Source organism: Ornithodoros turicata, unplaced genomic scaffold (genome assembly GCF_037126465.1).
Source record: "Ornithodoros turicata isolate Travis unplaced genomic scaffold, ASM3712646v1 ctg00000850.1, whole genome shotgun sequence".
NCBI classification, from domain to species: domain Eukaryota; kingdom Metazoa; phylum Arthropoda; class Arachnida; order Ixodida; family Argasidae; genus Ornithodoros; species Ornithodoros turicata.
In genome coordinates this window covers 348,357-363,707 of record NW_026999405.1, presented here as the reverse complement: position 1 = coordinate 363,707, position 15,351 = coordinate 348,357, and the positions used below count along the sequence as shown (strand labels likewise).

General features: G+C 43.1%; 1 protein-coding gene across 1 annotated transcript; it reads left to right on the top strand.

Annotated features, from left to right (window-relative positions):
- Window positions 1–302: 302 nt before the first annotated feature.
- LOC135375293 (membrane metallo-endopeptidase-like 1) lies at window positions 303–2,690 on the top strand. Its single transcript, XM_064608034.1, has one exon. The coding sequence runs from the start codon at window positions 303–305 to the stop codon at window positions 2,688–2,690; it is 2,388 nt and encodes a 795-aa protein (XP_064464104.1).
- Window positions 2,691–15,351: the final 12,661 nt, after the last annotated feature.

Here is a 15,351-nt window from a genome sequence, read left to right as displayed (position 1 = left end):
GGCAGCCTTGAGGGCCGAGCGTTGGTGTGCTGGATGCGGCCAGGGACCAAGCGATTTTGTGTGGGAGAGAGGGTGGGAGTCTAGTTTGTTGAGGGATGCGGAGAGTACAGAGCGGGACGATTGGTACTACAAACAGCGTATAGAACAGGCGCGATTCGTAACTGCCGTCTTAACCCTTTTAAAGAAAATCCATAACGTGATTGAGATTACTCTAATAAGGGCACTCCAAGAAAAGAGGAGGAAGTTAAAACACAGCACGAGAAAGAAGAAGCTAGAATCAGAAACGAAGATAGTGTTCTAAAATGGAAGACGCGCTTGAAAGGGTTAGGGTGGTCCCGCGACAGGAAGACGCCGAGCCCGACGTCGACCAGGCCCAACGCCGCCTCAACCCTATTTTGGTCATCTTGGTACTAGTGAGCATCTTACTCTTTCTAGTACTATTTATCTGGTTCGAAGTCAGCAGGCACCACTCAACGACGACGTCGCACAGTGCTACAGAACAAGTTACCCGACCTATAGTTGAAGTCATCCGGGAACGACGAACATGCAACCGTCCACGATGTAGAGCCATTGGTCACGCACTCACGTACGGTCTCAATCACACCGTCCCGCCTTGCAGCAGCGTCTGGGATCATGCGTGTACCGGATGGATCACAGCTCCTGAACCGGTATACCGGAAAGTGATCCTTGGTTCGGCAAACCTCTACATCGAGGACATGTACAAAGACATGGAAGAAACCCTTTCGACCATGAACGTGGCAACTCTTACTCCGAACCCGATGCAGAAGGCTTCTTTCTTCTACCAGAGCTGCACTCGGCACAGAATGCAAGGGAAAGATGGAATGGATGAATTAAGATCATTGTTCCAAAGGTACTCTCTGAGAGGCTGGCCGTATGAATCATCGGCTGATAACATAATTAGCACAGTACTTCCCAGGTACCTACACGACACGCAGGACAGCGCAATCTTAGATGTACATAGTGCGAACTCCGCGCCAACAATGTCCACCATGGAATCGCAGCTCAGGAGTAACAGGACAGTCTACCTCGCTTTGGATTGCCCTTCATTCCCCATGCCTGGATACGTACACACACGCACGAAAATGGGCCCAATGAGAAACCGCTACTTCACCTACATGAAGGATGCCATCACCAGTTACTCCGCGCATGTTGGCAATACTACCTTAGCAGGAATATTTGCCTTCGAGAGAAACCAGGCTTTCGTGGTTCGAAAGCACTGCTACAGGAGGAGATTGAAGCGTGTTACTGTGGCCGATTTGACTAACGACATCCCAGGTGTCGACTGGACCACATTTCTAAACGACATAGTTGGACGTCGATCATCCTTCAAAGTTTTTCAAGGGACGGTAATTCTAATTCGCTCGAAGAAATATCTTCGCTACGTGGCAAGTTTGAGGCAAGGAACCAAGAACGTGCGTGCTGTAAACTACATCGGTTGGCGTTTGCTGCATCTTTTTGGGCGACACGCGTCGAGAGAACTGCTATGGTCCGAGGACATGTTTAGAGATGACGTCGACATCAACGTGCACCAAGTGCAAGGCTTTGCTAAGGAATGTCTCATGTTGACCAACGATGTGATGCCCATGGCTGTCGGTAGAGTGTACGTTGAGACTCTCACCGGAGTTAGGACATTTTTTAAAGTCGAACGAATGATACAAAGCATACTCTTTGGATTCAAACACATGCTTTCGGAGGCATCTTGGATTGTTAATGATGAGCTCCAAGCCGCCTACGCCCGTATCGATGCCATCCGAACAATAGTCAGCATTCCACCTTGGATTGAGAACGATGTTCTTCTCACAGAGTACTACAATGATCTGGCCATGGATCCATGCAACGTGACATTCTTCGGGCTGCTGGTGAACGCCACAGCGCACACTGCCCAGAAACGATTTATGTCCCTTGACATCCAAGAGGCCATTATATCGGGAACGGATGAAGAGAGGAAGAAAGCCCAAGAAAGGGCCGGCATCAGCATCAAGCACCTCCACTCCATCTTTCCAGCCAGGATAGTAGATCTGAACCTACATAGATATAACCCGCGCCAATCCCTTCTGTATGACGTTGTCGACAACGTCATTCTACTACCCGCTCGCGTATTGCAGCCACCGTATTACGATCCGGACGTCCCGTACGCATTAAACTACGGCGGACTGGGCGTACTTCTGCTGCACGACATTGTCACGGAGTTCTTCCGTTTTTATTTCAACATTGCCAACAACAACTGGAGGGTAAAGCTGAAATGCATCAACAGCGGAGTATACACCGAGAAGGAGGACAGCACCGGCGAAGCTTCTCAAAGACGGGACGTGTTTACTGTCGCTTTCACTATGATGATAGTTCGCGCTGCGTACCGCGCGTACCATTACTACATGGATGCAAAGGACGATCAAGTCATCCCAGGAGTCTGGCCAGAAGCTAATCCCTACCAAATATTCTTTCTCTCCGCAGTGAGAAGTGTGTGTTCCCTAACGCGCGACAGACTCTGGGCGCGGCTCATGCAGCCAGACATGACCAAGTCGCAAATACCGCTTCTGGAGAAGATAAAGCACTCCTTTCAAGCTTTACCAGAGCTCCACTACGCCTTTCACTGTAGCAGGAATAAAAAAGATGAGTTCTACGCATGTATGGAGGATAAACACGTCATGGAGGAATCGCCAGCCACCTGAATCTTTGTCGGAGCCTCTGAAAGAATAAACGTCCTCTCGATGAACAATGTGTTTCCTGACTTCTTGTTGAGCGTTGAGAGCTGTTCTTTTTGTTGCTACAGAATATGCGAGGATGCACATTTGTGTCTTGATAAGCTATCTTCAAAACATAGTTTGTTGCTTGCAGCAAAAAAAAAAAAAAAAAGCTGTTGCACCCTTTCTCTTCAGTACCATACGGCAAGACGCACGCAATCTCTTACTCAGCAGTGCTGCTCCATTCGTTCTCAAACCCCATTCCATGCAAAGGAACATAGAACGCGACCCTGTTCACTGTCCAACTCGTAATTCTACATCCCACCGGAAATGACATTAAATTACAAGATCCCCTGTGCTAAAATCGTTCCAAGATAACCTGAAACTCCCAAAACGCACTGTTAGAGTTGTTGCGTTCCCTATTGAAAAATTCAGCAGACTTACTGGTCCACCGGGTTTTTCCGCTGGTCCAGAAAAGGGCCTGCTGGTGCAGCAGAAGAGCTTACTGGTCCACCAAAAGGGCCTGCTGGTTCAGCAAAAGAGGCTACCGGTCCAGTAGACGTTTCTGATGGCCAGCAAAAGGGTCTGCTGGTCCAGCAGAAGAGTCCACTGGTCCAGCAAGGTGATCTGCTGGTCAGGTCATTGGTCCAGCAGAGAAGCCCAGTGGAGCCTAGTGCATGGTGTGCAGATTTATATTCGTTCGTTTTATTTCATGTATGAATGCTCTCGTAAGTGTGCTCACCCACACACCCATAGCATACACGCATAGTTACACAACTATATGTACAAATTTATCTCCGTGCATAAATTCCAAATTTTCGAGATAAACCCACTCTCTCCCTGAAAAGGTTCCGATCAAGCAGTTTTCTCATTGTGGAACTGACACAGCTTGCTAAGGACGTCTTACTAAAACACTTAACACTTACACCCTTCAAATACTTAGTGTCTTTCAGGGAGATGGATTAAGTATTGACCTAACCACGGGGAAGCTTTATGCCCTGTTTTCAGTCGCGAAATGTCCTGCAGCGCATTTGTTGTACCTCAAAGCAACAATGTTATGCCCTCTTCAGAGGCTGGCAAGACCTGAGATGTCTATTATCAAATTATAATACCAGTGGATTTATCAGCCCATTCACAGATCAACTCTACAAGGTTAATTTTGCATGATGAGCATATCTCAAGTGTGAAATGATGTGAACTGTGAGGGTTAAACAAAAAATGCAGCCACATTACAGCCTAACTTTGAAAGGAAAAAGGTGGGAAAAAATACAGCCCGGTTACACTCGAATTTTGAAAACGAAATGTAACCCAAGCCTTTACTCCGTTCGTTTTTTAAACATAAATCTGAAAAAAATTAGCCCCTAAATATATACGCAGGACATAAAGGAGTGCATGTTGTGAATCACCTATGATTGCCATTTGCGATATCGATCAAGCAGACCATGCCACGTACCACACCTAAATCTAATTATCATGCAATCAATGCAATAAAAATCTGACCGCAGGGGTTAAAAAAGTTGTTATGAAGTTGTGTCTAATAAGCATACGTAGGAAGGCAGCCTTCACGCATTTTATCCTACATGAATGGCATAGTGGCTACATATGTCAGTTACAGTCTACTAACACAACTGAAGTGCTGAAACAGGCTGCATAGGCACTTGTGTGTATTATACATATTAACCCCACATACAAGGCCAAATCAATTAGAAAAAAGCACGGGGTCAGTTGGCAGAGATTTTAGATTTTTTATCACTCCGAAAACACATTCCAAGATGCACTTCAAAAAGCACTTCTTCAGAAAGCACTTCAAAAGCATGTGTAAGCTAAACACCCACATAATTATTGTATGGATTAATATACTTCTTGATTAGGGAGGTTCATTAGGATTTTCTTAATCTGAATGTAAAGCATTGCTTTGTTCCCTGTCTGGTGACCTCCAGTTGGCAACTTCTTGCATAATACTACAATTCTTTCTACTGGTTCATGAATAACAAAAAATTCTTTTACAATACCGTAGCTGTTGTCGTGCATTTTTACATAACAGGAGCACGTTCTTTCGGGACGTGTGTATTCTGCAGCACTGTACGAGGTACTCCTTAGGCAGGACTCTATTTAGCGTGGGTAGCATGAAATACAGAGTCCAGTTTCTCCATTCCATGGCTTTCCAAAAGGAAGACTCCAGTGAGCTTGTGAGGATAACCCTGGAGGCGTTAATGCACATAAGCGCCTGTTTGCAACACTCAATCTGCGAGGCTTCTCCAACACAGGTCATCCAGAGTTCTGTTACAAATTTTCCCATACGAAGTAAAATGCAGTGCATGTAATCTGGGGGCACTCCCCAGACGAGGTCTAGTCCGTCTAGCTCTAATATGGGGCGTGGTCCCTTGATGCCATCCACGTCTCTTCATCGAAGTGTAGCCAACTTTATGGGTGTACGCTGTTTTACACCATTAAAAATAAGTAATTGAAAAACACACGCTTAAAATTCCAGTCACCAAAATCCATCCGCCGAAATAAACCGCCGAAAAATTAATCCCTTTGAAATCCACACTTTCAAAATAAATTATAGTTAGGCCTATGTGTACGCTATGCAGTGCTACATTGGGTGAACAACGCAGTGTTTTATGTGGGTGGCAATAAAGACTGGGGCATTTTGCGATGTTGTGCCTCGCACTTATCGTGTTTCTTCAAGCTTATGGCTGGTATCATCGAAATATTGGCAAACTGAAATGTCGCGTATGAAGACACCGACCTATAGGTCCCTCAGCGGAAAGCAACGGAGACGAGGCTATCGGATGGTATCATGAATTCATGATGTCTGTACGAAGCCGAGGACGTAAACAACGAGAATTGTCGAGGCAGACCACAGTTAGGGAGGACACAAACAAGTAAGCCTCAAACGCCCAAAAATGAAGGAATTCAAGCAACTCAAGGAAAAGAGGTGCTGACGTCAGGAACGGAGCGATTGCTAGCGTGAGCACCTGTTTTCTCGGAGTTGTTTGAACTAGTGGTAGTTACATCTGGTTGTGTTTCCTCAACCTAATATGGCGAGTAGGAGCATATAAAAACGTAGCGAATTACCGCATATGTATTCATTTTTCATGCGGTTGATCTTGACACATAACATTGCCAAGTTTTCCCCCTTTCGTGTATCACAGATTACTTATGCGGCGTTTAGCTGTCTCTAACAACTATTACACTTCGTGTCTTCGTTTCTTTTTACACCTGTGATTCGCCCCTTCAAGTATCCCGAATCCTCCTCTATACGCTTGCAGCAGGGTGGGAAAGCATATTATGTAAACTTGTAACCTGCCTCCATCCATAAGTGTTACAATAGGTATTGCACAGATGACCCTATAGCTAATTTTTGAACTGCACGCATGCCATAAATCTCCGTTTTATCTTTATTGCGGCTGTGTCAGTAGCGAACCTCGCACAGGACCATTTCAGGGATGGCCTCCTATTCGAGGAAGCACGCGAACTGGTGATACAGCTGTTTTCCTCTTCTTTCTTTCTTTCAAACATCCCACTGTGTCCTATCCATGCGCCCTACCTATTTTATTTATTTATTTTATTTTATTTTATTTTGAAGGTACCCATCAACGACCGTGGGGTCTAACGGATGGTGCACCAAGACACAGGGAACACAATACAAAGCATAAAACAACAAACAGCAAATAATGAAATGTTAAGGGTTAAACAGTTCTCGCGTTGCTGTTAGGAAGAGAAGATTTAAATGATGAGAATGAGAAAAAAAGGATGTCAATATCATAATTCTGGCAGAGAGTATTCATGGTGCGCTGCAAGCGAGATATAGGTGCACAGTAATGGGCCATATTTTCATGGAAAACAGGTTGGGATCGCAAGTTACGCAATGGTAGATGAACAGACACCGAAGATAACAAATCAGGGCAGTCAATGATGCCGTGCACAAGCTTGAAAAGGAAATGACAGTCGCGCAATGTCCTTCGATGAGCTAAGGTGGGTAGGTTAAGTTTTTCAAGAATGTGGTCGTAGTTATAGATAGTACATAGTTTTACCAATGTATCGGTCGTGGTAAATAGCAATAAATCGTCTTTGGACATTTTCAACGTCAGATGTGAGAGATTTGTTCAAACAGTTCCATACAACAGAGGAAAACTCGATGAGAGGGAGAACCGTGGAAAAAAATAAGCGAAAGAAGCATAGGGGGTGCGAGAAGTTTTTTGTAAGTCTCGAGATGACACCTAGTTTAGAGAATGCAAGATTTGTGATATACGTAATGTGCGTTTGAAAAGAGAGATGACTATCAAAAGTGATGCCCAAATCTCTTATACAGTTAACACGATTAATGGTGGTTGACGCCATAGAGTAGGTAAAGTGGATGGGGGTAGTTTTCCGAGTGAAAGTGATTACATGAGATTTAAGAGCGTTGAGTTTCAACATGTTCCGTGTAAACCAAGACTGTACACGAGTGATGTCATTTTGTAAATCCAAACATTCGTCAGCATGATTAATACAACAAAACAACTTGAGGTCATCAGCGTATTGAAGAATGTTACTGTGTTGCACACAAGTGGAAAGGTCATTGACAAAAACATTAAACAGTAATGGCCCAAGGATAGAGCCTTGAGGAACACCGGAGGTCATCAAGTATGAACGGGATTGGGTACCTTTGTAAATAACAACGTTGTTGCGGTTACTTAAAGCTCAGCTCCGCCGATTTTCGACTGCGCCAGAATGGAGCCATGCTTGGGCTGTGCGTTCGTTTCCGCACAGGGAGCATACATGTGAAAAATTTTCACCCATTTGTTTGTAGTTTTTAAGAAAACATTTTTTTAAATTTCCCTGGCACGGCGGTCCTGTGGTCGGCAAACCCTGACCAATCCCGGCTTCGTCCTGGCTTAGCCGCGCTCGTGGCTTGGCTAACGCCAAATCGTCGATGCGATGGCGGAGATCTATGGGCGAAGGTGAATGTTTTGGGTGTGTTCCGTGATAATTGCTGTCGTTAATAGCCTCAAAGATAGTTTTGCCGGTCTTCTTTAACAAGCCTTACAGGATGGCCTCGTTGTGCAACGACGGCCGTCGTGAGCGGACATTCTGTGCCCGCACTGTGCTTCATGCTACCAACAAGACCTAACACCTAACGTGTGACGTGCTCGTACGCATTCTCAATAGCTTTGGCAGCGCACTATGCGCGGACTTGCTGCGCGTGCAGAAAGCACCACCAAAGCTATTGAGAACGAGAACGAGTACGTGCTCGAAGACGAAGTATTTCTTATAAGAAACATGATAAAGCGGTGCGGTGGTCCCCGATAGCTCGTGACAGCTATTTCAGCACGATACAGCGGCCATGACGGAGTGTAAACACAAACTGGTTGCCAGGCAGAGCTGGCTAGGTGTGGCTATCCAATCCGCGCAGTTCCAAGTATAACGTCACAAGTGGAACCGCCGCCCGGTAGTTTTTCTCGAATTTCTCACGAAGGAGTATGGAAATTTGGAAAGCAATGTGCGTTTATGAATGAAGTTGGGACCACGGTTCTGAATATCACAACGTCTTCATACTTTCGGAACAGCAGCGGAGCTGCACTTTAAATAAGAAGTGAACCAGTTGCATAAGTTTGATGAAAATCCATAGATGGATAATTTATCAACAAGTAATTGATGACTCACAGAATCGAACGCTTTCGATATATCGAAGTAAACAGAATCTACTTGCACGCTTTTACCAATATGATGCGCTAGAAAATTCATATATGTAACAAGATTGGTTTCGACAGATCTGCCAGGTAGGAAGCCATGTTGTGTAAATGTAAGAAAATGTTTACAGTAGAAAGATAGTCCCCACCCCCTCAATTTCCATTGTTACATAAAGTTTCTATTGTCCTTGAGAGTGTAGCAGCATGCTATCCTGGTGCAAATCTGCTTGCAACAATGTGAAAAGGACTCCAGAACAACGACACAACAAGAAAACAGCGATGGCACTAAAACACTTATACACTCTTGTGACGAATGCGTTACCTGATTTGGACAAATCTAATGGAGCCACTCAAAATACAGAGCCCAGTGAGGACAGGTTTAACGTTATGCACTCTATTTGTGTCTGCAGAATTCCATATCTTCTCCTTGAGATTCCTTGAAATGCTGCAGACATACGACCATATGCATTACTGGTCTTCCTAAGATTGGAGTTCTCTAAATCCTTCTCCCTGGTCAATCTCAGTTTACGGTGTAACAAGCGAACTGAAAATGGAAAACTACAATTAGCAATACTATGCGTGAGGAACTGTACATTGTTTAACAACGTAATCAACACTAGAACTTTTTTTAAAAAAATAAGGTCAATGAGGGGCTGTACTTGTTCGTAAGAGCCGTGATTCATAGACATATTTTCTGTAACCTAAGAATAGGTTCAAGATAGGGCTGTACACTGTGGCCCCAGGATTCTGAACAGTAAGCGAGATATGAATGACCTAGTGTGAAATAAATAGAGCGTAGTACACTAATTGGAAACAGTTCTATAGCAAGTAAGAGCAGGGAGCAGGCTTTAGAAAGGTTTTGACAAATGTGCTGAATGTGATGTCCCCCCTGAAGATGTTCGTCCATAACTACACTCAGGTGACTTCACCAGCCTGCAGTATAAGTTTACCGTGAACAGCAAGACTAACTGTAAACCTTCGAATTTAGATAATGTACTACGAAAAACAATTGCACGAGTTTCATTTATGTTTAACATAATTTTGTTTTATCTGAACCACTCATCAGCATAATTCTGAATTATCTTCAGCATGCTATCGAATTTGTGCGACATTTGCGCCAGGCATAAAGAAATTGATGTCATCAGCGTACATTCCACATTTGGAATTTTTGAACCCCCTCTGAAGATCATAATTGTATAAAGGAAAGTAATATTGGTCCCAAACCTGAGTTCTGTGGGACTCTTACACAGGTACACAGAGGCTGGGATGGGACATTGTTACGTACGGCTGCTTGTGTTAGTGAAGACAGGTAACTGCTGAAAAACTCTAAGGCATGGCCATGGAAGCCATTTTTGTCAACAAGGTCTCGTGGTTTATTGTGTCAAATGCTTTTTTTAGTATATAGAGATGCCAGCAACTAAGGTTACAAGGTCAAGGATCTTTTAACACGTCATTAAGAAATTGTGTGACAATTACCACAGCGGAAGAAGTGGATTGCTTTGCTCGAAAGCCATGTTGATCGGAAGGAAGAATCTGAAACTTTTCTGAAAAAGAATTAACCCTAGCAATAACAGGTTTTTAAAAGACTGTGTTAAGTACGGATAGTACAGACATGAGCCCGTAATGATGCTAATCATTTCAGTCACCACTCTTCTATATGGGAACAACCTTGGCCTTTTTTAGTATATGTGTCCGGATACTTGTCTACCTCGTTAGAATGGCTAAGATGGAATAGATAAGCTTTGGGTAATATTGTTTTAAATTCCAATGTTCGTTGTTGCTGAATTACGATACCTGTACTTCCTAAAATGCAAAAGGTAGTATATGTTTCTGTTTTCTTACCCTTAGAGTACCAATAGGATTTTTACTTAAATGGGTTTAAACTTGTCGATGTCATCCAAGGACTTGTCAGTTGGTCAAAACCTAAATACTGAAGAATACAGGGCGTTTATTTTTAGCATGTACAGAATTTTTTTAAAAAGCTATGAGAGCAGTATAGATGTTGTATTTTGCTGTTGTGTTCTACGGCCAGGATAGCATATTGAGAGGCTATCTTCGTTGAATGCTATTCCACATTTTAAAATGCTGAAATATGCACGTGTGTTACAATATGCATCCCAGAATTTTTATATGCAAATGAGCCTAAACCGAAAAAGCGTGGCGGGGAGCATCGCCCTCGCCGATGGAGGGTTATCTGGACGGAAAGCAGCTTATCTGGCCAGTCGAGCGGCACCTACTCCAATCATCTCCATTGCTCTAAAGCACATGGCCCTCTCACGTGTTTTGTACTCCCTGCGTTAACGGTCGCCTCGTTTTCAGTTTCTGCTCATTGTCATATCAAAGTTCAGGGATGGATATTTTAACGCACATGTGTGTCTCAGTTTTTTTTTCTAGTCTGAAATGGCTTGCAACGAGGATAGTCCCTCAATCTGCCATCTTGCTTTTGTCCGAAATCCCATAATTAAAAAGTTGGTTAATGAATTTGAGGTAATTAGACATCTTGTAGTTGTGCACTTTCTCTGAGAGGATGTCTGGCTGTGCGTAGAACTGAACTGGAAAAACGACATCCTTGCTGCTCTCACGACTTTTTGTAATAATTCTCTAAAGGCCAAATATAAACACCCTGTATAACTAGGTATACTTATAATAGATCTTGGTTTACACAGAAATATTGTGAACTCTTCATTTATGTCAACAGTTTCTATTACTGAGATGAGTAATCCAGGTAATCTGGTAATCCAGAAGATGTGGGTTCCAGTCCTACAGCTGGCTAACCTTTTCAGTGACTTTCATCTTCCATCGTTAATTTCTATTCCTGCCAAGTTGTTTTTGTCCTCGTGTAAGAGAATTAACGAAATTCGTGGGCATTTTAAATTTCGTGCTCTATGTTCCGGGGAATCTAGTGGCATGGTGTGGTGGTGGTGGTGATGGTGATAGGGCTTGCCGTTGTCGGCCTCACGTATGTGGACAACGTCACGACTCACGCCCTGGGGGAATGTGCGTCCTGGGCCGACTTCTAAGGGAACTGTGCCGACATATGTCTGAAAGCGTCTGAGGAGTGGCATGATGTATCCGGCTCACTGATCAGTTAAGCACCAATCCCATAACACTAATCTAGTGGGCAGGGGAAGCTCCTGCACCAAACACTTGAGACGAATCGAGCAATATCGTTTTAGGTCCAACTGCCAAAAAAATTCATTTTTTCCACGTACGTAGAAATATATGTTGGAACCCAAGTAGAATTCACTTGAAAACCAAAATGCTTCCATTTTGTTTCTCAAGTGGAATCATATGGGATTCCAGCAGCTGGGCAGCCGTAGAAAATGAAAATGAAATAATATATATTTTAAATTGCAGTAAGCTGCCGAATGCGGCATGTTGTCCACTTCTACTAGCTAGAAAGTAAAACTTCGGCACTGGATTGACACAACAGAAAACATTTAATAATAGACGTTTCATCTTTCATACAAGAGACATCATCAATGCAGCCACAGGCAGAATCCAGGGAAAGGCCAGAGAAGCTACTCAAAAGGGTCAGAGTACAATTGGAGAAATTGACCCACAGTTGCTGTTGCAGACAGTTGTATCACTTCTTATGTGCCACGGTTCAAAGTATTTTCGTGGTCCCCACCTGTGTTCTCATCTTAGGGTCACAGCGTTGTTGAAATGGAACTTGTGTTTGTGGCCCTTCCTACACCTCGTCTGCCCTCCTTGAGTCGTGTGCTTCTGTTTCGACCGTGAGTGCTGGAATCGTTAAGGAATCAGCGAAATCTTTATGGTCATGATCATTTCATTGACTCCACACGCAAACGCTCATGCAAAGACAAGCAGCAGGATGGCAACAAAGGTGTTCAAGACGTCATCCCTTATGTGAAGGGTATTTTAGAATCTATCTGTCGTGCCCTTTGGGACTGAGGACAGCTTTTAAACCTCATACCAGACTCCGTGATCTCGTATCAAAGCCAGAACAGCTGGTCAACCCTGATTTCCAAAGTTGTGTCAAATATAAGTTGAATTGTCGTGGCTTTGGTGTCTCATACATTTTGCTAGACCAGACGATAGAGAAGCACGAGGTGTAGAAAAGGCCACACACACGATTAAACAAAAGACCAAACTTTTTGAACATTTTTGGAGAAACAGTCACAGTTTTGATTTTGACAGTACTCTGACCTGAAAAATAGAAGTAGGGCCTACGGGGACCTATGGCACATAAGGAGTGATAAGACCATCTACAGTAGTAAATGCGGGCCCACTTCCCAAATTGTACACTGATGTTTTTAAGTAGCCTGTATGGTCCTTCCCTGCGTTCTGCCCTGTGACTGCACTGATGATGTGTCTCGTATGAGAGACGAGACTTCTGTTATTAAATGTTGTGTTGTGTCAAGCCAGTGTTGAAGCTTCATTTTCTACCCGTAAGTCCCGAATTTTTGAACATTTTTTGTCTTCTGCTGCCTTAGGTGAAGGTTATTTGAGTTGAATTTTTATTATCGTGTGCATTACTGCAGTGCTCGCCTTCTCAAGCGTATTGTTAAGCAGGAGATAAATAAACATTTCAGCTGATATTGATGGCATAGCTAAAGGCAAGATGAGCCATGTTTCCTCAGTACACATACAAAAATCTGGATGGGTGACCTAGTGAGTGAATACAGCTACGTTGCTTAAGTATCTATGCCTTCTGTTGCTTCAACTTATGTGTTGTATCCTTTGTACCAGAAACAAGATACCACAAGTCCATAGTACGTGGCCCGCTGACACCAATGAGTTCAGGTCCCTCATATTGGCTTGAAACTGGAACTGAGGAGCTGTTGCAGGTGACCACTGCTCATTAGTCGCAGAAAACACCTTTGTCTACCACCTGTGGTCTGTCGGTAACAATCACTTTTTGTACCAGTCCTCTCAGGCTGTGAGTGATACACAATGCTGATAGCGGTTCCTTCAACTGGCTGGTGTCTGAAATTCTACCCCTCAATAACAGTGCCGTAATTTGCTCAGGCAACAATTGCTACTGACAGTGGTTTGAAAGTTGACCATACGTTGCTCACTATGGAGCATTACCTGAGGTGGACCCACACCCAGTGAGACAATGCTATGGACAACAAACCAATCCAAATGACCTTAGACAACTGAGCAATATACCCGGTCTGGCACATTTGGATCTGTGATGTCTTTGTGCCAGAAAATCCCAGTTGATACCAAATCAAGACCAAAGTCATACACAATACATGCATTAAAGCATTCATCCAAATGCTACCATAATTAAGAGGTGCAGAAAACAATGTCATGTTGTGCTCTTGAACAGCTGCCAGGTCTAGATGAGTTGGTCTTTGTTTTCATTGAATGAAAATGAAAGGAGGCAAACAAGTTGGTGTAAAATATGCAGGAGTGACTTTTCCTTTACTTTGAGGAGCATGGACCGAGGCGCCAACACAACATAGAAGAAGTCGGCCTACCTGCAGCAGCACTCTCGCAAGTAATCTGCAGCTGTAATATAGTCACAATGACATATTACGTATTGCCTTGCACCAATCTATGACTACATGGTTTTCCAACCACGGCTTTCCTGGACAATGTTGAAGGAAAGGGACAACGAAGAGCATCATGCTGCATAGCTCTCCCAATATACAGCTCAGTTCATTACAGAATTCTTGAGTACAAGTTGCTCATTGTTTCTGTCAAGACTTATTGTCAGTATTTAATGAACAGTCTGTGGACAAGTAGGAAAGTCCCATCCACAAAACACACTCTGGTCTCTGCAAGCAGGAGAAATTGTTATTCACTAGTGAAGCACAGTTTTGTGTTGCCCATTGCGCTCCAGGAACCTCCTCCTGTTCAGTCTCACCATAGTAACCACTGAGTCCATGGTCTGCTGCAGCCTGTGGCCAGCAGTGACCTTTTTCACATTACATTATGGCTTGGACAGTGTTGTACAAGAACATGCCATACAGTTCTAAATTCAAGAGTAAAAAAAAATTCTAATTAGAAATTCTTATCTTAAGTATAACTTTTACTTCAAAAAGCAGTATCAAATTCTACGATGATTTCGCATCTTGTTCCAAATTCCAATTCTAAATTGAAGCATCATTCTAAATTGCAAATTTCAATTTGGTTTGTTTTTGTATTTGATGTTGATGTGTTTGATGAGTGTGTAATTGTGTTGGTTATAGTTTATGTTGTGTGTTACTTTATGTTTATGCATGTCAAAAGGCCTGCATCTTTTGCCTGTGCTGCAGTGAAAATTAGAATAGCACACCTTGTGTCGGGCAGGCATAAACACTGCCCACAGTGCATATATTTGAAGCCCAAAGCTATTGAAGATTTCTCTCGCATTTTCTGCTCAAAGCCTCCAAATGCTTGCTCATAGGCCTCCCGGCTGCTTCGAAGTATTAACAAGGCATTACGCATTTCTTGTTCTTGGGTTGTCAGTGTTGTCACCTAAATCTATAGACAAATTAACTGAAAATTCTCATATTACACTCTAAATTCCAATTTTAAATGGACGTGCAAAATTTCTCATTGGAATCCATATTTTATGTTTAAAATTCCAATGTGCAGAGCCAAATTCTGAATTGTAAACCCCTATTGAATACAGTTATCTTTTTTGTTAGAAATTTCATTTCTATATCAAAGTACCAAACCCCTAATTGAAAATTATACGGACAACCTAGAATAAAGACTGTTCAAGCATGAGCTGGCACACTGATCTGGCCTATGGCCCAAAAGGGGGAGGTTCCCTTTTTGTCTTTACGGTAGTTGCCTGGACGGTGCTATACGAGAGCATACTGTGGAATTACAAATCAATAATTCACATTTTGCATTCTGAATTCCAATTCTAAATTCAAGTGTGCAATGTATCATTAGAATTTTGATTTTATGTTCAAAATTCCAAATTGCACAGGTAAACTCCGAATTGGAAATCCTCATTTTACATTCTAAATTCCATGCCATAAGTGTGAAATCTACCATTACAATTC